The sequence below is a fragment of the Juglans regia genome, chromosome 5 (assembly GCF_001411555.2).
Source record: "Juglans regia cultivar Chandler chromosome 5, Walnut 2.0, whole genome shotgun sequence".
In the NCBI taxonomy this organism is placed as follows: domain Eukaryota; kingdom Viridiplantae; phylum Streptophyta; class Magnoliopsida; order Fagales; family Juglandaceae; genus Juglans; species Juglans regia.
The window spans coordinates 151,790-172,286 of NC_049905.1; the positions used below are offsets into that span (position 1 = coordinate 151,790).

Consider the following 20,497-nt stretch of genomic DNA (forward strand, 5'->3'; position numbering starts at 1 on the left):
GGGGGCGAAGCGATCGAAGGCGGGGTAGCGGGGGGCAGGGCCCCGCTGCCCACCTCTACCCACAGCCTTTACCCCAACCATACCAAACCTACAAGTAGGGCTGTGCACCGACTCGACTCGGTCCGAAAGCACCTATTTCCTACCCGATCCGAATATGTTTTATGCCGATTCGGTAACCGATTATCCGAATTTTTCTTCTTGTTCTTTTTTTTTTTTTTTCTTTGGGAGATTTCTCTCACTATTCTAGTTGCAAATCACAATCAAACCCACGCAATAATCATCTTAAAATTGATATCGGATGGAACCCAGAAAAAAGAAAGACAATGAAATAAGATACGAAAGAAAAAGGAATCCAATAGAAAAATCCAGAAAAATAAAATAAGAAAGACTTTCCTTCCCAAATGCTTGTAGAAACAGAGAGGAATAGAACTAGTTTCAAAAAGTAAGCCTGGCTGTATTGAGAAAGAGAGAGAGTTTCAGTACTTCACTCACTCATTACTCACTAGTTTTCTCAACCGTAGATCCGTAACCCTTGTTTGGCCCATAACGTAAAATGCAGATCCTATGGAGGCACCTGAGTTTTTCCAGAGCGCAGGATTTTTCCAATGAAGACGTTGTCATTACTGACGGTACCATTGACAAGGCCGCTGGAAACTCTACTGAATCCTCCACTATTACCGTCGTCCACAGTTGAAACCCTCGACTTTCTAAAATAGATGAAGTGGGCTGAAAATCGAAAACAAAAAAAAAAACGTCTCCCATCTTTCTCCTACAGATGGCTATTTTTCGTCCAGAAAAACTTTTTTTTTCATTCATTGAACCCGGTGTCCCGGGCCGGGCTTAGACATACTCCAACTGGACCACTAATTGAAGGCCTATTTGCGTTTATAGAAATTTAATGCAGATGTTTTGCTGAAACAAAAGCAATGGGCCCATCTAATCTGAGCATGTCAGCGCCTTGAAATGCTAGGAGTGTCATCCTTCGTGTTCAAGGCCATGCATGCAGCAATCGGAGACTTTAATTGCTTACAGATGGATGCCCTTTGCTATTTTCGTTTTAATCAAATACAGATATTATCAATATTCTCACAATTTTTTTAAAAGATATATTTCGTTTGGTCAAGTAATAGAAATTTAATGACTGGTACTTTAGGAAAATGTTATATACGGTATTGATGTGATTCAAGAGTAATCTAATAATTATGAGTAAAATTATATATCATAGTGAGTTTTTACGACTTTAATGAGAAGTTTTTATTTTTAATTTATTTTCCTTTTGTAAAGGATAAAATCTCAACAAATTTTACTATTATATAGCATATTTAAAATTTTTATTTTATTATTATTTTTTACAAATATTTTTTTAATATTTTTAATTATTAAAAAAATTAAAAAATATATATTTTATTAATAATCACTTTCTTAATTAAATAAAAAAATTAAAAGAATGATACAAGAATAGTAAGCCATTATTCTTTTATTAAACCCCAGCCCCCCTCCCTCAGTCACATGACTCATCTCTACTTTTTCTTAGCTGGTTATATTATGCAGAGCAGACACATGGCATGATCAGTGATGGCCCCAAACCACCGACTTACCTGTTAAAAATCTCCATCTGCATCCAATTCAATTTATTCCTATTTCCAGAACTCTCTTTAGAACTATTTCCTTGGCTCTCTCTCCCTCCCCCTCCCCTTCTCTCTGACTCGTATCAAACATCAAGCTACTCGTCTCCCAAAATAGCTAAGATGGTGTTGCAGTTGTTCTTTACACTGGCTTTCTCCGCTGTTCCTCTAACTCTATATGTTCCTCCTATTAGAAGCTTAAACTTCTTTGTAGAGACCATGGAAGATCTACTGAGGGAGTCAAGAATATATACCAACAGGATTTATCCAAGGGCACGTGTTGTTTGGTCTAGGCTCTTGGATTGTGTGCTTTGCAGCAATATGAGGTAGATTTTGGTTTTCTCCGATATCAGACTCCTATGTTAATGAAGGGATTTTTAGTTTCATCTTTTTTCATTTTTATATTGACTTAGGTTGTTATAATTTTGTGAAAAGTTGTGTTTCTTCGGCTGCTGCTGTGGCTCTTTCGTTGCGGGATCATGTTGTAAAATCATAAAATTTCTGTTTGTGAATGTGAGTACTACTACTACTACTTCAACGCAGTACGAGGAGGATAAAGATGCTATTTTCTTGTCTGTTCTTTTTTTTTGTTTTGTTTGCTTTTCTTCTTTCCTTCAACATTGATCTTTTGGCATTTATGGGATACAAGAAATTGGAATGTAGTAGGTATATGTTAGATGATCTGTGTAATGACTGATGAGACAGAATTTAGAAATGTAGGATTGGTTTTGAGTTTGCGACATGATTACTGATATACACTTGCCTACATTATATATAATTCGTGTATATCTTTCAAAAACAACTCGTTTGTCTTTTAAAATTTATACTCTTTTTGTATGTGTATTTGAAACTATAAACACGTATTTAATTAGAACATAACAACAACTAATTTGATTTGATACACAGCGAAGACTAATTGCAATAAATATATCCTCGTGAGGTTCTTTTGTTTTAAAATATTTAATTATTGAATTAACAAGGGAAAAATAAAAGCACAACACACCAAGGACGATCAAGCTTGAAGAAAGTGAGTGAGGCGGTTTGTCCTTGTTGCTATCTTGGCCGTCCCCAAATGGTTATGCGTCACACTATATGACAATTTGACAAATCCAGTACTTGTTCTGTAAATATCCAAGCAGAAAGGAAAAGGTCTGGGAAAAACGACCTCTACCCTGGAGAACTTGGGTGGCATGGCTTTAAAGAAGCATTCAAGGTCTTTGCTTTGGACTTTTGGCGAAGGACGGGTCTTACAAACGGTAATGCTAATATGTCCCTGGAAATTGGAAATTTGAAGAAAAAGAACAAAACCAAAGTGTTAATTTGACAAGAAGTACAAGGAAATTTTGTTTTTGTACCCCAATCTATCTCGGGCATATATTACAATGACTTGAGATTGTTGGTCTCTTATCTTATATCTTTCATGATTCTTCCTCCAGGAACTTTCTTCTTCCCATTGGAAAAGAAGAAAGATTAATCCGAACACGTTTGGTCAAAGTCATTTTCCTTGGCTAACAATCAAAGTTTTTCTCATAGAAATTGGGGTGTAAAGTGTAAACTACAAAAGTTTATTGATGACTAAATGATATTGAGTACAATTATTGAGTGCTTAATTACAGCTTCTTTTATCAGCACCAAATGAATCAAGAAGGGAGGAGACTAATAAAACAATGGTGATAAACCTATGGGAGGAGATGTAAAAGAATAAATAAAACAAAGTACTAGAACAATGGTGATAGACCTATGAGGGATGCAAAAACATAAAAATAAAACAATGTACTGTACTATACCAGACACTAAAAGAATGATTTATTTATTTTCAACCAATTAGTTGGACAATGTGCAAGGCTTGAGGAACCAAAATACATCCAGGGTTCTTGCTTCTCTTCTGTCGACAACAGACCCACGCCCTTTCTCTGCCGATCCTTCTTTTTTAACCCCCTTATTTTGATCCACCTCTTGAAGTACTCCCCCCCTCTCCTGTGCAGCAGCCCATAAAAAGATAAGTCAATCAGGACAATCGGCAATTCTTAGCTGTAAGAAAACAGACTAACATAGAAGCCGTTCTGCAAATGTGCACTCTCTCGTCAAGTCAACACAAAGACATATCGAGTGCAACCATAAGTAAGTATCTTTAATACCAGTACATATCGAGTAAACACAAAGACATAGTAGGTAGAATTACTATTGCACAATGGTAGGTCCTCCCATGTGTTAATGGGCGTCTCTAAACCGAGTATCATAATTGAGGCAGCACCATTGGCTCGGCGACAAAAGCCAACTGAGACAGAACAAAATCACTTGCAAATGATTTTTCCTAGATTCATATGTCATATGTCACCATCTATATAGCTGTATTCAAGTTTAAGCTCAATATCAAGCCAAAGTAGGTTCCTTTCGAGGATTAGTTCACTGTTCACGAGTCCAGATGAATATTTTTCATGTGAGGTCAAAATTTAAAAGATCTCTCAATCATGTTTTCTATTAGAGTAATGGTATACACAACACGCTCATCCTATTTTGATTATACTAAGCAGTATGTGGCACATTCATCACTATTAGATGATAAAGAAGCATGTAATAAATAATCATTTAATGGTGATAAATATGTCACATCATACTTAATGTGATGAAAGTGGAATGATAGTATGGTGTATAGAATTTTCCTTTCTATTATATTATATTGGGATAACTAAAAGAGAAGATAACAATGAATTTTGATTATCATTGTTATATTTAATGCAAAAAGAAAAGCACACGGCTAGATAAATACCATCAGCCTGGATTTGGCAGTCCTAGAAGCGGTTGTTTTGGTCCATCCACGAGTAGCTGAAAAGCATTGAGGAGAGGGAGGATTTGTTCGAATATGAAGCAGGGTCCCATCCCTTTTACGCTTTACACTATCCAAATCCAGAGAAATTGGAACACTCTCTACCTCATCAGCTTTGCTGCAAAAATGATAATCAAAATTCAATCACTCGTAATCATCATAGCATAACAAATAGTCTATGTTATGCACATAGGTAAAAAAGTACAGAGGGAAAAATAGACTTACTTCTTCGTCCTCTGCTTCTCCTTCACATTGCCTTCCCCCATTCCTAGAGATTTCTCTTTACCCACTTCAAGAAAGGGCTTCCTCTCTTTCTCCCTCCCATTCACCTCCCCCAAAACCTCAAATGACTCTTTCACCTCCTTTTCCTCTACACCCCCATGTCTCTTCTCCACACTCAAACTCTCAATATTCTCTCTCTCCCTAGCCCTTGTTGCCATTCTCTTCAATTCATTGCAAATATCTGTAATCTGATTAAGTATATCCCGTCCAATTAACAAGTTCCTTGCCGAGAAGGTACTTTTCAGCTCCGGTGCCTCATTGTTCTGGGACACGTCATCGGTCATTTTTCTCTTCTCTGCAGCGGATTTAATTGTTGCTTTCGTGGACTTGGCTTGATGAATTGGAGGAGTGGATAAATTTGGGTTCTGGTTTTCACCATCTTCATTGAATTTGGGATTGCTAGTTGAAGAAATTGAAGATTGAGTAAGCCCTCTTCTCTTCAACTTTGCATCTCTAAATTAAAAAGAAAAATAAGAGTATTCATTTAGATGACTTTATGGACACTACCATTCAGCTAGGACTATGATAAAGCTAGGATTTTTGTTATTACCGTCTATTCTGATCGCGTACTGGAAGAGATTCAGAAAGATTAGATGAGCCAGTGATCTTCACCAAAATCAAAAAGAAGAAAAAGAAAAGAGTGAGGAAATCAGGCAGCTTTAAAAGCTGGAAGTTCTGCTCAGAGAAATGAGTAAAAGAAAGGAAAAGGAAATGAAATCTTGGATCTCCTCTCCTTTTGTTGTGTTAATTCCTGAAGAGGCTTTAAAAAAAGTTCTCTTCAATCAAACCTCATAAGCCAAATGAAGATTAATCCCTCTTTCCCAGGTCCCCCGCATAAAGAATCACCCAAGATCAAGATTTCAATCTTCCACTTTCTTTTCATACATTTTCTACAAAAATCAGCATTAAAGAATCCAAGGAAAAAAAGAAGAATAAAAAAACCTTAAATGGAGTTGACTTGAGAAAATCATCAGCTGTCTTTGGATGCTTGCAATCTGTAAAATCAAAGACAATATTATAAAACTTTCTGTTCCGAGAAAAAACCACCGACAATCTTTCCGAAATATGCATACTAACATGTATACAAAGAGAGAAATTCGTGTAATTTTGAAACCAAATCTTATTCATGCAGTAATATACTCTGGAAAATGTGAAGGAGAAAAAAGGTTAAGAGGGTAGGAAGGAAGGAAATGAGAGCTTACTGGGTGTGCAAAACCAGGCGTCGTCGTCGTCCACAGAATAGTCGGGAGCCAAGAAATCTACCCACTTGGGTGCGTTCAAGTGCTCGTACAGCTCGTCCTCTACAAATATAGACTCTATTCTCTTCCAATCAATTTTCGCAGGTTCCATCAGAGAGAGAGAGAGAGAGAGAGAGAGAGTCGGGGTCTTGGAGAGACAGTACTGGGGGAAACGTAACGGTTAGTGGAAGGAGGCAAGGCAAATAATGAACGTTAAAGGTGGGGGTGGGGGTTCTTTGAGTCTTCTGACCGTTGGGTTGTATTATTTTTTGAGATTGACTACGCATCAGCTTATACTTTTCACTCGCTTTACGTGGCATCATTTTTTTTTTTTTTTCTTTTTTAACCTACAATATTAAGTGTGCTGCAGCTATAGCATACAGTAGGCTGTTGTAAATATTTTTTATTATTTTTTAACGAACAACTGACCAGCTTCTTTGGAAAAGAGTAGTGTTAGAGATGTAACTCGAAAATCTACCGAAAAGGCAAAAGGTATTTTTTTATTTTTTATTTTATATATTTTTTTAATCATCATAAATATTTTTTTAAAAAATAAAAAATTTACAACATCATTAAAAAATATTTTCTTAATTACTAAGTAAAAAAAAAACATTCAGGACATAAATTCAAAACCTAAATTCGGGTTCCAAAGTATTTCTCTTTGAAAAAATATCAAAATTCTTCTCTTATTTTGTATCATTTCATTTTTTTCTTAAATATCATTTAAATATAAATATTTTTAAATTAATTATTAAAATTTTTTAAAAATTAATAATTACAATTTTTTTAAACTTTCAAATAAAAAATTAGAAATATTCAAATTTTTCAAATTTTTAAATAAAAATTATATTAAAAATTATAATTTATCAATATTTTAACTTTATAATATTTTTTATTCAATTTATCTTCTCTTATCTTTTAAAAATTTAATAAGTATTTAATTCAAACTATCTCATTATTATTCATATATTTTCTTCGAATGTACTCGGAGTAGTCGAGACCATTCGCGACTTTCTTGAAGTAGTTTCTAACCTATTTTATGTACATATCTAACGTACTCGGGATAGCCAAGGCACAAGACCACGCGTGTCCGTCTGGTTTCCGCCCAATTTAATTTATAAATTTATTTTTATATAATCCGTACGTGTGCTTATCACTTATCTTATATCATGCGCTAAATCTGATGATGTATTGTTTCAAAGGTTAGATGAGATAAAAAATTTATGAATAATAATAAAATAGTTTATAAATAATAATAAAATAATTAAAATTAAAATTTTTATTAGATTTTAAATAAATTAAATAAAAATATTATAAATTTAAAATATTATTATAATATAATTTTTTAATATAATTTTTGTTTTGTAATTTGAAAAAATTAAATTATTTTTGATATTTTTATGAAAATTTGAAAAAATTTTAATCATTACTAAAAATTAGATGAAAAAGTATGAAATAGAAATTAAAAAATGTTCTGAATAGCTTTTAGATGTTGAGATTAGATAAGAGCATATCCAAATGGGGCCTTACTTATGCGTATTGACTGTTTAATTTTTGTTTTAAACATAACGAACTAGATATGAATTGCCCGAGTAAGCTTAATAAATATTCTGAAAGTGGTAATCTCTATCACTCACTGAGCCTAGAGCTCGTGAGTCTTGACCAAACTCCAGGAGATCTCTGTCCCGCAGGCACAATCTCGTGGACTAGGCTCGGTAATTCCCTCGTATTCTCTCTCTCCCCATTAATTCCACGTGAGTTCTGACTCTCAACGCCCATGAAATCCATAATGTTGCAAAGAAGATCTGACCCAATTCAAACTCCCAACAACTAAACAAAGACTAATTCAAATAGCAATTCTCCACTATATGGTTGTGGTTATGGTTATACAAAAGCTAAAATTATAAGGTTTTTCGGCTGAACAAAGCCTGCATGATAAACGAGGAAGTCCCTAATACTCCATAACAAGCCCGAGCATAACACCACCCCCCAAAAAAAAAGGAAAAAAATTAGTAACAAGGGAAAACTGAAATTGATGGAGCAGAAAGCACTCAGTTCTTTCAATGATTTGGTCAGTGGATGCCGTTAACGCTTTGATTTTCCTCACCAAATACCTCTGCATTGCAAACTGGGCATATCTGGCAAGAACAAGGTAGCTAAAAGATCAGGCATAGGCCTAAATAATGCACATCTACAATTCTTAATAACTTTCAGCTTTCATGGAAACCATTGACCGACCTTGTTAATGCTAAGCCATCTGGTGATGCATACGCTATGGTAAGCATGCTTGCACGGCAATTTTATCTGCCGATCACCCCTTTTGTACCTCATCTGGCATATCACACATCTGGCTCACAAACAATACCATTATGAACAGATGAACATCTAATGAAAAAGGAAAACATTGCATTTGGTAAAAACTTCTTGGAAGTTGCAGCAAAACCTCCAATCTATACAACAAATTACAAAATGAATGAGGTGAAAGAAACATATGGCATCACAAACAGAGGCACAACCGTGAGATGCAACTGATGACCTCCTCCTTATCACTAAAAACACCTTTTGTAGCAGCTCAAGCAATTTTGCAAATGCATAACCCATGGATGCAGGACATGGCACAAGAATGACTAACTATACCTCACATTTAACCAGTAAATCTCTTAGTAAAACAAAGTTCATCACAGATTGCCATCATTTCAGCAGCCACCATGCCAGTCAAGCAAGCAGGATGTTGCATGTTTCATGCTGTGGTTAATATCAAACTTGAAAATTATTCGCTATGTACAAACCAGTACAACTTCTTCAACAACTTATTTGCTAGTAATTTTTTTGTAAAACAGAAAAAGGCTTGTTTTGCTAGATAAACATACTAAATCAAAGACTTTGGACTGCATATAAATTAGAGGCAGATAACAGAAAGCTATTTATCTGTCACCTGAATTTATGAAATTTCTGGTTAGAAACATTTGATGGCAGATAATATATAGAGCAGAAAGGGGTGAAGACAATTGGCATTAGTAAACAAAGCATCTATAGACCAGAATTACCTCTCTCCAGATTTCTTTGTTGAGAAGAAATTTTTGAATTTGTACTTTGAAGTTGGAAGCAAACTAATAAGTTCTTGTGAAAGACCCCGACTTTGAGTTCCAACTGCCTCACCTAAGTCAAGTAGTTCCTGCAAAACAGAACAATTGATGTGCTGCAATTATGACTTCCTAATAATTATCCTACTAAAGAAACACCGACATCCAAAGTACCAACACAGTTTCAATGCTAATCACACAACCTCATTTTAAAACTTGTTCAAAATTTTCAAACATAAACCCGACATGTTTTGGAGACTTCTGCAAACCTTTACAGCCAGCGAATGCTTCTAACACTTGAAACCAACCCTAGGATTAAATAGGTAATTCCTTACCATATAAATCGGCTTTTGAAAAATGATAGGCAATTGTTTATCATTTGTTCCACATGGGAGATTTGGGCTACAAAATGATGACTCAAGAAAGTAATGAGGAGGACTACTCATAAAGCTGAATGAATATATCATATACAGGCTCAGTTACAAAGAACGAAAAACAATTCATTCATTCCTTGGATTTGGACTGTTCTTAAAACACAAATTGTCTACTCATTCTTTTTTTTGCTATCCGTCTCAATCTCATTCAAAATGTCATGAATATTACTGTCTCCTCCATTTATTGCATTATGTTAAAGTAGGACAGATCTTTTGAGACACAATTAGTTTAATGCTAAAGCTTTCACTTGTTTGGTGTGCGCACACACGAAAATATAGGGAGTGTATTGGGAACTGAGTAGTGATTTTAGTTCATCCAGTAAAGCTAAGCCCCAGTAACATTGATCTACGGCTTGATAAAAAATAGAAGGAAGCGATCCACCCGCTCCCCCCCCCCCTCAAAAAAAAAAACCACCCAACCCATCCAAAAAAAGAAGATATATTGCTTTGGTTAAGAAGAATGCAAATATACCACGTTGTAACTATAATGATAGGGCTATTTATAGCAACCTCATAAGTCATGTTATCAGGATCAACACTGTCTTGCCATGTGATCTGCAATAACATACATGAAAGATAAAATGTTTAATGAGTTTTTCATATCCAGGACCGTGCAGATTCTACCCCTAACATTATCAATTGCAATTGGAAGTACATAAGATTCTAATGAAAACAACAGAAATTTATAGGAATATGATTATTAATGCGAAATAACGGTAGAAGTATTACAGAGGAAGAGAAGGAAGATGCTAAGAAAAAATGACTGCATAGATGAGGGTTCCAATGACATCCATAGGAAGAGAACATGCAGAGAAACTTAGATGAATTTGAATGGTAATGCTGCCGCGGGGGGGTGGGGTGGGGTGTGGGGGAGGGAGGGAATTAGTGATGTTAGCTCATAATAGCCAGAAGGGTATTTGGGATGATCCAGAACCCCAACCACTAAAGGCCCATTGCCCATATGGGCTACACTTCCACCCTCTCTACTTAACCTTTAATCCCCTCTATTGTAAAATCCAACAGTCATCTATTTCTAGCCAACTAAATACCAGAATTATGGAGGGGGAAATGCAGGGACTTTGACCCAATTATGGGCAAAATTCTAGATTTCAATCAGGATTTAACAGAGTTCGTAGATGTGTACCATATTTGAGAGTACGGAGAGTCATTCCAGAAAACCAAATTATTTGGATAGAAAAAGAGCAAAATTCTGAAAGCAACTCAACGTATAAAGACATGATGATTTCAATTTCTTCTTTGGATTACTTCATGCACAATATGTTTTTAATATTCTGCATGTTTGACTGAGGTTATATGCACAGAGTAGTGTGCAACTTCTTAAACCTATATATATTACCCAAGTATAATAAACTGACACCAATGAGAAGCAATCACAAAAACATAAAGCTGTATTAGCAAGCAAGCTTCCTACCTGAGAACTATTACTATTATGATGTGTTGGACTGCCTGCAAGAATAAAGAATGAATTTTTATTAGATCGTGAAAGTAACTATGGTAATTTATGATTAATGCTTATTAAAATTGAAGAAAAGATCAACTTAAGTAAAGGACAAAACAGCATCTCTTAAACTAACATTCTTCAGGAATAGAATGTACACCCATGATTGCATCTCCTTCAGACTGTGAGTCTGCAAATGCATGCTCTCGATTCATTGTCGAAGGAAATTCCCAGACACTCCTACTGACCTCCGTTCTTGGTAAATGTTCATTTACCTCATAAGGACCATAGTAACTACTCCCTGGGCTGGACAATCCAAATTTATAGGAACTCATATTCGTTGACCAGTATGCACTTTCCTGGACAGAGAGAATAAGACATAAGATTTCATCATGATGCAGAAATTAACTTTGAAGAGGAAAATATTTATTTTATTCTGTTCAGAACCATTTGCCTTTTCACACAAAAGTAGTTTCTTGATCAACACATTTAAAAAAGAATTCCAAATCAACATTTTCAATAACAATAAACGGGCAAGAAATACAGGAAAACTCGAACTTCCATTAGTTTCATCGGCATCCTTACTGCATCAAATATAGTGAGTTCACAAAAAAAAAAAAATTCTCTCTCTTTGTTTTCTTATTTTTCTTTCTTTAAAAACATTTTTGCTGCCATACTCACCTGACATTTATGAATAAAGAACTTATTTCTCAATGTCAAATGGGGAAAGGAAAATAAATGCATCAGCATGACAACCCACGCCCTCCATCAATTTAGGAACAGCATGGACAATACCACCACCGACAAACGCATGAACAAGCTAATGGGGCATGATGGTATAGATATGGAAAGAAAAATACCTGATCATGTATTGGTAGAGAATGGCCATAATTTATTGGTACATGTGTGAGACCTTCAAAGAAGTTCATAAAACTTTCCGTAACCGTGTAAGGAAAGCCGGTGTTTATGTAATGCACCTCCATTTGTCCATTCCCGTTCATATTTGACCACTATACAGTCTCCGATTCACACAACAAGCTGCAAAATTCCATAAAATACAAAATGACCAACTGTAAACTTCCAATTAAAGTACAACCCCAAGAGCAAATAAGGGAAGTACATGAACATAAAAGCAAACAAGGACAAAAATAAAGCATGAAATTAAGAAGAAAAAATCCTACATGATTAAGGTTTTGGCTTTGATTCAATCGAAATGCGAGCTACTTTCAATAACCCTGCAAACCAATAGAAAAGCAATTGAAAAAAGAAAGCAACACTGCCGATTCGATGGAGATATATGATATATTGATATAACTATTAGCGGATCTGTCTAGCTCTTGAGGCCACACATGGCAATCTACAAACTGAGGCAGCATTTACGGCTAACTTCAGTTCCCTACAAAACTTAAACCCAAAAAGTTATTTTTATCTCCTTAAACGCCCATATTGGTTTCAGAGAAAATGCAGGAGAGGAAAAGAAAAGAAAACTTTGAACATTACACACCACGAGTATAAAATTTGCCACTCGACTAAGCTGACAAGAGAAGTTTCACATTTTTCAGAAACAAAAACTAAGTACAACACAACATTCAGTTTTCTCCGCACCCAAACGGCAGATAAAAGAGATTTTTACCGAAAACAGTTTTCTTTACCAAATTTTCTCAGTAAAGCCGCCACAAAAGTTTTTCATAATTTTTGCCCCTCAAGAGAAGGAAAGAAAAAGAAACAGCATACAGCAAAAATCCCATACGTTATTTTTCTCTTTAATTTATTTGTCGCAGTTTCTCCAGTTTTCTTAGCAACCAAACGAAAAGAGAAGGAGAAATAACTAAAATATAACGGAAATTTACCGGTGGAAGCATATTCAAGAAAAGTCCTTCGCTTAGAGAAAAAAACTAGAACTACGAAAAAGGAAAGACCAAATGAAGAAAACTCGAAAATTCAGGGAACTCCTCCGCAATTAGAGCCATAAAAATTCATCCATAAAAATTCGGAAAAACAGCAATGTTACATTCAGAGAGAGAGAGAGAGAGAGAGAGGATATTGATTGGTTTTGAAGCTTTAGATGGAAGACAGACATTCAGGTGAGTGTGCGTGGGGGAGTGAAAGGAAATGGGGTTCTCTCTCACCCGTTTTTTGTCATTCCTCATGGCTCATGCTGCTGCTTAATCTGCTGGGTTTTAGTTACAACGCCACGTCAACCGAGCTTTGACGGGAAACGGCGACCAACAAATTCTGAATTTTTTATTGATAATAATTTTGAACACAAATAGTTTTTGTAGTTAAATTACTTTATCTATCTATCTATCTATCTTAATTCCTATAAATATGGGAATTTATTTATTTTTTGAAAAAAAAAAAAAACAGAGAGAAACCTATTTCAAATATTATTTTTGCACTCTCTTTAGTTTTTTTTTTTTTTTTTTTCTATTATAGGTTTGCATTAAATTTAAAATTAGTATATGGCATGGCAAAGCTAATCAGTTTTGTGTTACGCACAGAAATGAATGAGATGATTTGAGCCATTGTTTTCAACGTCTTTAACAGCCACAATTGGTAAGCCTTGCCTAATCGGCCACCTGATATTATTATAATCCAAGATTGATTATATATATATATATATATATATATATATAGAATTATTCTTTACTCTAGGGTGAGTTTGGATGTTGAAATGAGTTGAGTTGAGTTGAGTTGAGATGATAAAATATTGATAAAATATTATTTTTTAATATTATTATTATTTTGAGATTTGAAAAAGTTGAATTGTTTATTATATTTTGTATTGGAATTTGAAAAAGTTGTAATGATGAGTTGAGATGAGTTGAGAGTAGTTTACTAACCAAACGCAGCCTAAATCTATTAGAAAATGTGATTTTGATTTATCTATTGCGTAAAAACATGACATGAGAAATTAAGTTGGTTTTACTTTTCTCCATAACTTATAAAATCAAGAATGGTTGAGGATAGATAACCAGAACCAGCTGATTCTTTTTTTAATAAATAAATAAATAAATGATTGCAGTTGAGCTCAAAGTAGAGCTTGTGTTGCAAGCAAGGAATTGATCTGTTCATGGATGCACACAGCTATTTTATATTTATTATTATTTGTTAAAAAATACGCAACTTTAAAATTAAAAAAAGCTGGTCAAAAATTAACCAAAGGAAAAAAGAATGACACAACTATTCCAAAAAAGAGATTTGTTGTTGAGTCAACTTCATAAAGTCGGATTAGTTTGTTTAATCATGATTAATTAATTATGTTAAGCATAGTGAGCTTAATGTGAATTTGGAATCGATCTTTTGCTTAGTCCAATTAAAAATCATAAAGCCAATTGGGTCCAGCTGCGAGATACAAAGAAGAGAAGATCATGACACTCCCTTTTCACCCAGAAAGAATAAAACAAAAAAAAGAATAAAATGTTATCATGCTTCTCAACTGCTAACTATATACTGCATACAATATTGCCAAAAAAAAAATATATATATATATATAAATATATATATTATTATTATTGCTACCATTCTCGTATAGCCTCCATGAGCTTTTGTTATATTCTTCTTGTATTGTATTGAAATTTGCCCAGGATTATTAAAAAACAAAAAAAATAAATCCATGCTTAATCTGCACAGCCAGTGGCAACCACATCAACTTCTAGACTTCATATGAATGAATGTTCTTAATCCATTTTTAAAGTCCATGTAGCAATATTTGACGATACCCAATGAGGAAGTCATTAGCCTCCCCCGGCCCGAACATGTTATGTTACAAAGGAGCCAGGGGATGAACTTGACTGGCGGCCAATGGTAGAGAAGAACGACCAGCTAATCAAACCAGTTAGTTACACATTGTATTGGTTGTGTTAACTGTTATGTACCATAAAAGGGTGTCTTTCTCCGTCAAGTCATTAACCACAACAAATGCAGTTCATTTTCCCGCCCCTGGTAGGCCGCCTTCCCCCACCACCACCACCACCACCACCATTCATCTTCCAACTTGTTCAAATCCCTCTCCAGCCAATCGCTATTTTATATATATATATATATATATATATATATATAAATGACACTCCATTTGCCATCATTTTTGGGCAACGGTGTTCCAGCAATTAAAAAAACTCTCCTCCAAAATTACCAGAGCATATTTACATCTATCTATGTATAAAAATATATAGAACCGAAACTCTTAAATCATAGAACTGAAACTCCAAAAGGTAACTGGGGCATTGGCAGCCACATCGATAAATCAGGTTATATAGGATCAAAATCCATCCAAATCTAAAACTAAAACTTGGTTTGGGAATGACTCCCTCTACATCTGAATTATTTCAACAAAAAATTTGCCGGAATAAGTTTTGTTGGAACTCAAAAAGATTTTCATCACCATCTAAAGCTAATTGGCACAGACGGCAAAGTATACCCCCTCTTAATTTAAGCACCACCTGATCCGTATTTCTTCCCAAACATAATCAGCTGTAACTTGTCATAACCAGCAAGGACACCAGCACCAGCAACAGCACGGAGGATGTTCGCACCAGCACCCTTGAAGAGCGACTTGGCACCCTCATTTTTCAGGATCTGGGCAAAAGCATCATATGAGCTCTTGTACTTGACAGCTTCACCAGAGGTCATCATCATTCTTCTACGAACGGTATCAATTGGGTAGGATGCAAGACCAGCACCATTGGTGATGAGCCAACCTAGAGCAAAGCTAGCAAAGAAACTATCCTGTAATCATCAAAAACACAGAGTACGATGTCAGGAAGCAGAAAACTAACTCCAGAACCAAACTGAATCGGCAGATCCAACAGTCAAGTGAGCCCCCACAGTTGAAGAAATTAATTTATATTTTTTCCTCCAAAAAGAAAAAAAAAAAAAAAAAAAAAGAGAGAGAACAATTATATAGCTTGACGCCATATATTAATCTAGATTATCAGAAAATCAAGTTTGAAATGACATCCATCAAGTTCAAGCAACATATATCTAACATAGCGAATCCATGGCCTATACAAACAATATATAATGCCAAATGCTGTCATGTTAAAGGACAAGCAGAAGAAATAGGCTGACCTGCATATTTCCAGTCAGGACAACTGGCTTCAATGAATCGTACATTCCAAAGTAGAGACCACGATACACAATGATACCAACACATGAAATGTTGAATCCACGGTAAAGTCCAGCAAGACCATCAGATTTCAACGTCTTTCTGTAGACATCAACCAGGCCATTAAATTGCCTTTCTCCGCCCTTCTTTGCAGCCTTTGCGTCATTAGCCAGACGGGTACGAGCATAGTCAAGTGAATAAACGAAGAGAAGAGATGAAGCACCAGCAGCACCACCTGATGCCAAGTTACCAGCAAACCATTTCCAGTAACCATCCTTGTCTTTCTTGAAGTTAAAAAGCCTCTTGAAGTAATCCTTGAATGCAAAGTTCAGAGCCTGATGCAAGTTTCAGAGAGAAAACTTAGCATAAGAAGCTTCATAAATAAAACTTTTCTTGACCAAAAGAAGGGGAAAATAAATAAAACCACACTCACCTGAGTAGGGAAGTAACGGATGACATTAGCAGTGTTACCTCTCCACAATGAACCAAACCCCTCATCCTTAATTGTTCGCTTAAAACAATCACCGATACCCTTGTAGGGTTCAGACAGTCTCCCACTTTTAATCATCTCATCCTGATTCTGAATCAAAAGTTTAACACGCTCAATTGGAGCAGCAGCTGTTTTGGATACGGCAGCAGAGACTCCACCCATAAGGAAGTCAATAAGAAAGCTTCCTTTTGGTTTTTCAGCAGGGGCTGCAACAAAAATGGGGGACGTAGTTGAAGCAACTAAAGATAGATCAGTGGTTGCACCACATGCTGGCATTATGGGATACTGAAAAGCAGCATTTGAGTAATTCCCAAATGTGGCACGCCTTTGGTACAGTGCTGATTGATGGAAACCACCATTGTAACCCTGAATATCGGTTGAAAGACCAGAATGAAGATGTAGTTGACCAGCTACCTTCTGAAATACTGTGGGCTGTTGAACCGGTTCAACCATTTTGACCATCTCTGCAATGATGTACACCACAATGTCAAAAAGCACTGATATTACACCGGAATAACATAGATATGTAGTCCCATTAAAAAATATATCAGTGAGAAGAGACCCACACTGGTTAGTCATTCCTAGAAGACCAAGTAATTAAATCCAAAGACTGTTTGCTGTAAATATTTTAATCACAACTAAGAATGCAGAATGCGGTGCGTGTAACAATTAGTAGCATAGGAGTGCATAGCAATCCAACATTCAGAGTCACATGGGGCACCAAGGAAATGGCTCGTTCAGTCACATAAGTGCCATAACCAAAAATTCCACAATACAAACAATCATAAACTTTAACACATTGATTCAACGAATATGAGCTCCAACAAAAATTGAAGCTCTATTCGCATATTCAATATGGGATGTGCCAGAATACCCGAAAGAGCAAATGAAGCAATGATAAATTACTTATTCATCCAACAACAATCAATGAGTTGTTTATAAGATCCGCAAATGAAATTCAATAGTCACAATCAAAGTAAAAGGCAGCGGAAAAGCAGCAGATTTATTCAATGTAAGCTTCCTATACAGGAAATTTAAAAGATAACAAAATCGCTCCAAAGATAAAAGACAATTAACAAGATTTACAAAACTAATTTTGGTGAATTCAAAGTCTTTCCCGAGAAAAATGCATAATTATAAGAATACAGATTCTCCAAAATCTCTATTCAGATCTATCATGAGGTCAACCCAAATATAAATGCCATATCAGCTTATACAAGATAGAGTGGAAACAAAACAGCTCCAATATATTCAGATCGGATACGTTGAAAATCAAATTAAAATAAGTCGAGATATAAATAATAATATGAAAGCAGAAAAATGAAACTAACAGAGTCAAACACAAAGGAAGAACCAACCGGTATAATAAGAAACAAGAGGCACATACAACAATTCGATACCAAATATCCTCAAAGGAAACAAAAGGAATCGTATCTAACTGGCGGCTAAAAAAAGTATCGACCTTGGGAATCGGAGTGAGACTCGAGCTAGAAATGGAGGAATCAGGAATCACAGAAAAAAATTGATCTATCAATAAATAAGAACGATTCATGGGATACCAAAGATTCGTAAGCAAAAAGAAAAAAGAGGGAAATCTGCATTTTGATTACCTTCAGTAGGTGTCTCCGCCTTTCGCAGGTGCTGTTAAAGAGAGTGGTTTGGTGCGAAAGGCGTGGAGAGCAGCCGGAAGGGGCAGAGAGAGAGAGAGAGAGAGTTTAGTGAGGCGGAGAGGGTTTGTGAAACAGGCAAAAGAGTAGGTTTTTATTGGGGGGGAAAGTGGCGTGAGATCCACGTGGGTTTTGGGGGATGCGATTTGCTGCATTGGGATGCGCGGCGCTTCAATGTTCATTCAATCGGTCCATATTCATAGTTTGGAGTTCCATTCACCAGTGGTCTTTCTCGTTAATTTGGGCCTGCTTTCTAACTGAATCATATAAAAGGGGTTGAATTTGAGTGCATTGTTTTCTTCATTTATCAAAATAACAATTTAATTACAGGGATCGACGCTGCTAGCTAGACGGGTATAATTTTTCATTTTACAAACTACAAAGCCTACAGGCCTGAAAATGGCCTTTAAAACTCTACCCGCCCAAGCCCAAAGCTCATGGGCTTCTTAGCTAGCTTAACTATAATACATCTGACAGTCGCATGCAGTACCATTAATCATTCTCGTTTCTCACAATAATACTCACATTAATGGCTTTAGGTTTCAATCTTTCTCAAAGCCTCTTCAGGTTCAGCAACTGCAAGCCATCATCAATTCGGATAAACATAAAGTCGTGCTCCAACACCAACCAGAGCGGACCATCCGCAGCCCAATTTCAGACAAAGAAACGATGCTTAAGGTGCAACACCCTTTACCTGGACACACATAATTCTCCAACAGCTTGCTCCTTCCACGGCCACACCACTGGTATGCACTACTTTTCTCATCCTCATGCTTCATTGCTTGGTGTTTTGAAATTAATATTTCTTTCAAAAATTTTCACACCTGATTGGACTTTGTTTCTAATCAAATGTAAATACATAAATTAATGTTGCAGCTGGCCTGAGATATATGCAACCTATCTAGGGCTTCTTCCTGATCTCCTCTAAAATTACAGTGCTGTCGGTGTTGTCATAATTATGGTTGTAATTTTGGTTGGTAGGAGAGAAGGGATTGTTGGCTTTAGCTCCTCCTCACCAAGGAATTGATGGAGAATGGAGTGACCGCTCTGGAGTAATTGTTTACAGATGGAATGAAAAGAAAAACAGACCAAACACTGGAAGTGCCAATTGGAAGAAAAGATGGAGCTGTTGTGCTGAGTACGGTGAAAATGCCCCACCTTGTCGACGAGGGTGGCATGTTTCCTATGATGATGGGTTTACTTTGTATTAGCCGCATTTAACTCGATCGTGTATTTTATGAGATTAGCACAAGATCAAGTACTACTGATGATGATTATTGCTTGCCAGCTAGTACCATGATATGCGTTTATATATGCGCATCTGGTCCATATAAAAATCAAATCAGCTAATTTTGAGGCCACCTTAATTTAGAAAGGAGAAATGGCAAGTCTTAATGTAATTTTAATTTCATGTGTACTTTAAAAACTAGAGATTGGGATCTTATTCAGGAAAGGAATTTCCCAACCACAAATTGACTCAATTATTAACATGCATGAAAGTATAAAAATGGTTGTGCGATCATTGTGAACAAAAAGGGAATCCAGCCCATATCTATATATAAAAATCCAAATCCAAAAGTTAATCTCTTGCAAGTTGAAGATCGAATAGAAGAGGAAGCTGCTGTAAGTGAGGACAGTAGAGAAGTTAGTATCTTGGTAGAGAGCAAAGGGAATGAAAAGGAAGGGGGAGATTTCGATTCATGCAATTGCTGGGTATCATAGCAATAATGCCATGAAGCTCTTAGGGAGGATTGGTACATGCCCAGTTGAGATTTTAGTAGACTTAGGAAGTACTAAAATGCCCAGTAGATTTCATACAACTTCTTGGATCCACTTGTTGTAAATGCAGTCAAGTTTCAGATGTATTCTGATTCCAGTTTGTAGGTGAGGGTGGCAAATGGGGCTAAAGTCCTGAGTAAAGGGAGTTGTGAAGAGGTAATTACAATTCAAGGAGCCAAGTTCACAGTACCTTTCCATGTTTTTATCATTGGGGAGTTGTGATGTTGTTCTAGGAGTCCAGTGGTTGAAAATCTTGGGTCCCATTAACTGGGATTTCAGTAGCATGTCGATGAGTTTCTATGTGGGTAAAGTAAAGATGTCCCTGCAGGGCTTGAACTCTGATAATGTAAATGTTCAACTTGGAAATAATTGTTTGAAGTCTTCTTTGGTAAGGAAACAAAGTTGGTTTCTGCAGTTGATGGCAATAAAAGCAGTTCAAAAGATTGTTAAGTAGCATGTGGAGTTGGCTAAGGTTCTTGAGGAGTTCAAGGAAGTTTTTGCTGAGC

The 20,497-nt window shown here is 35.9% G+C and overlaps 5 protein-coding genes across 10 annotated transcripts; 2 read left to right on the forward strand and 3 right to left on the reverse strand.

The window, feature by feature from the left end:
• The first annotated feature begins 1,551 nt into the window (after positions 1–1,551).
• Positions 1,552–2,645, forward strand: LOC108987989. 3 transcript variants are annotated; one of them, XM_018961082.2, is made up of 2 exons: positions 1,552–1,951; positions 2,606–2,645. In XM_018961082.2, the coding sequence occupies exons 1-2, from the start codon at positions 1,566–1,568 to the stop codon at positions 2,613–2,615; spliced, it is 396 nt and encodes a 131-aa protein (XP_018816627.1). In that variant the 5' UTR covers positions 1,552–1,565; the 3' UTR covers positions 2,616–2,645. The 3 variants fall into 3 exon arrangements, with proteins under 3 accessions (XP_018816627.1, XP_018816621.1, XP_018816615.1); XM_018961076.2 differs by lacking the exon at positions 2,606–2,645 and adding an exon at positions 2,039–2,308; XM_018961070.2 differs by lacking the exon at positions 2,606–2,645 and adding an exon at positions 2,061–2,308.
• Positions 2,646–3,129: 484 nt separating this feature from the next.
• LOC108987982 lies at positions 3,130–6,205 on the reverse strand. The gene is made up of 6 exons (XM_018961065.2): positions 5,937–6,205; positions 5,677–5,729; positions 5,285–5,340; positions 4,678–5,187; positions 4,396–4,570; positions 3,130–3,602 (listed from the first exon to the last, which is right to left on the reverse strand). Exons 1-6 carry the CDS (start codon positions 6,082–6,084, stop codon positions 3,450–3,452), a joined length of 1,095 nt encoding a protein of 364 aa, XP_018816610.1. The 5' UTR covers positions 6,085–6,205; the 3' UTR covers positions 3,130–3,449.
• A 1,598-nt stretch (positions 6,206–7,803) lies between these two features.
• On the reverse strand, positions 7,804–13,129 carry LOC108988007 (E3 ubiquitin-protein ligase BIG BROTHER-like). 3 transcript variants are annotated; one of them, XM_018961101.2, is made up of 9 exons: positions 13,078–13,129; positions 12,130–12,183; positions 11,809–11,986; positions 11,085–11,307; positions 10,922–10,956; positions 10,000–10,044; positions 9,020–9,147; positions 8,211–8,319; positions 7,804–8,110 (listed from the first exon to the last, which is right to left on the reverse strand). In XM_018961101.2, the coding sequence occupies exons 3-9, from the start codon at positions 11,947–11,949 to the stop codon at positions 8,045–8,047; spliced, it is 747 nt and encodes a 248-aa protein (XP_018816646.1). In that variant the 5' UTR covers positions 11,950–11,986; positions 12,130–12,183; positions 13,078–13,129; the 3' UTR covers positions 7,804–8,044. The 3 variants fall into 3 exon arrangements, with proteins under 3 accessions (XP_018816646.1, XP_018816635.1, XP_018816655.1); XM_018961090.2 differs by having other exon boundaries at positions 12,799–13,098; XM_018961110.2 differs by lacking the exon at positions 10,000–10,044 and having other exon boundaries at positions 12,799–13,098.
• A 1,993-nt stretch (positions 13,130–15,122) lies between these two features.
• Positions 15,123–18,296, reverse strand: LOC108988027 (ADP,ATP carrier protein 1, mitochondrial). Of its 2 annotated transcripts, none has more exons than XM_018961123.2 (4): positions 18,156–18,296; positions 16,489–17,009; positions 16,019–16,390; positions 15,123–15,676 (listed from the first exon to the last, which is right to left on the reverse strand). In XM_018961123.2, the coding sequence occupies exons 2-4, from the start codon at positions 17,005–17,007 to the stop codon at positions 15,380–15,382; spliced, it is 1,188 nt and encodes a 395-aa protein (XP_018816668.1). In that variant the 5' UTR covers positions 17,008–17,009; positions 18,156–18,296; the 3' UTR covers positions 15,123–15,379. The 2 variants fall into 2 exon arrangements, with proteins under 2 accessions (XP_018816668.1, XP_035546120.1); XM_035690227.1 differs by lacking the exon at positions 18,156–18,296 and adding an exon at positions 18,008–18,032.
• Positions 18,297–18,706: 410 nt separating this feature from the next.
• Positions 18,707–19,495, forward strand: LOC108987659. Its single transcript, XM_018960620.2, has 2 exons — positions 18,707–18,958; positions 19,194–19,495. Exons 1-2 carry the CDS (start codon positions 18,742–18,744, stop codon positions 19,421–19,423), a joined length of 447 nt encoding a protein of 148 aa, XP_018816165.1. The 5' UTR covers positions 18,707–18,741; the 3' UTR covers positions 19,424–19,495.
• The last annotated feature ends 1,002 nt before the right edge of the window (positions 19,496–20,497 follow it).

Bases quoted from the DNA above. Each gene is read 5' to 3' on its own strand.
- LOC108987982 (XM_018961065.2), bottom strand. From the start codon at position 6,084: ATGGAACCTGCGAAAATTGATTGGAAGAGAATAGAGTCTATATTTGTA. The intron at 5,341-5,676 runs GTTTTTTTATTC...ATTTTGGTGAAG, and splicing joins TCAAGTCAACTCCATTTAAG to ATCACTGGCTCATCTAATCT. The intron at 4,571-4,677 runs GTAAGTCTATTT...TCATTTTTGCAG, and splicing joins GAGAAGCAGAGGACGAAGAA to CAAAGCTGATGAGGTAGAGA.
- LOC108987659 (XM_018960620.2), top strand. From the start codon at position 18,742: ATGGCTTTAGGTTTCAATCTTTCTCAAAGCCTCTTCAGGTTCAGCAAC. The intron at 18,959-19,193 runs GTATGCACTACT...TTTGGTTGGTAG, and splicing joins CTTCCACGGCCACACCACTG to GAGAGAAGGGATTGTTGGCT.
- LOC108987989 (XM_018961070.2), top strand. From the start codon at position 1,566: ATGATCAGTGATGGCCCCAAACCACCGACTTACCTGTTAAAAATCTCC. The intron at 1,952-2,060 runs GTAGATTTTGGT...TTTTGTGAAAAG, and splicing joins GTGCTTTGCAGCAATATGAG to TTGTGTTTCTTCGGCTGCTG.
- LOC108988027 (XM_018961123.2), bottom strand. From the start codon at position 17,007: ATGGTCAAAATGGTTGAACCGGTTCAACAGCCCACAGTATTTCAGAAG. The intron at 16,391-16,488 runs GTGAGTGTGGTT...AACTTGCATCAG, and splicing joins TCCGTTACTTCCCTACTCAG to GCTCTGAACTTTGCATTCAA. The intron at 15,677-16,018 runs GTCAGCCTATTT...TGATGATTACAG, and splicing joins TCCTGACTGGAAATATGCAG to GATAGTTTCTTTGCTAGCTT.
- LOC108988007 (XM_018961101.2), bottom strand. From the start codon at position 11,949: ATGAACGGGAATGGACAAATGGAGGTGCATTACATAAACACCGGCTTT. The intron at 10,045-10,921 runs GTAGGAAGCTTG...ATGTTATTGCAG, and splicing joins ATAATAGTAATAGTTCTCAG to ATCACATGGCAAGACAGTGT. The intron at 9,148-9,999 runs GTTGCTATAAAT...TCTGTTTTGCAG, and splicing joins CTGATAACATGACTTATGAG to GAACTACTTGACTTAGGTGA.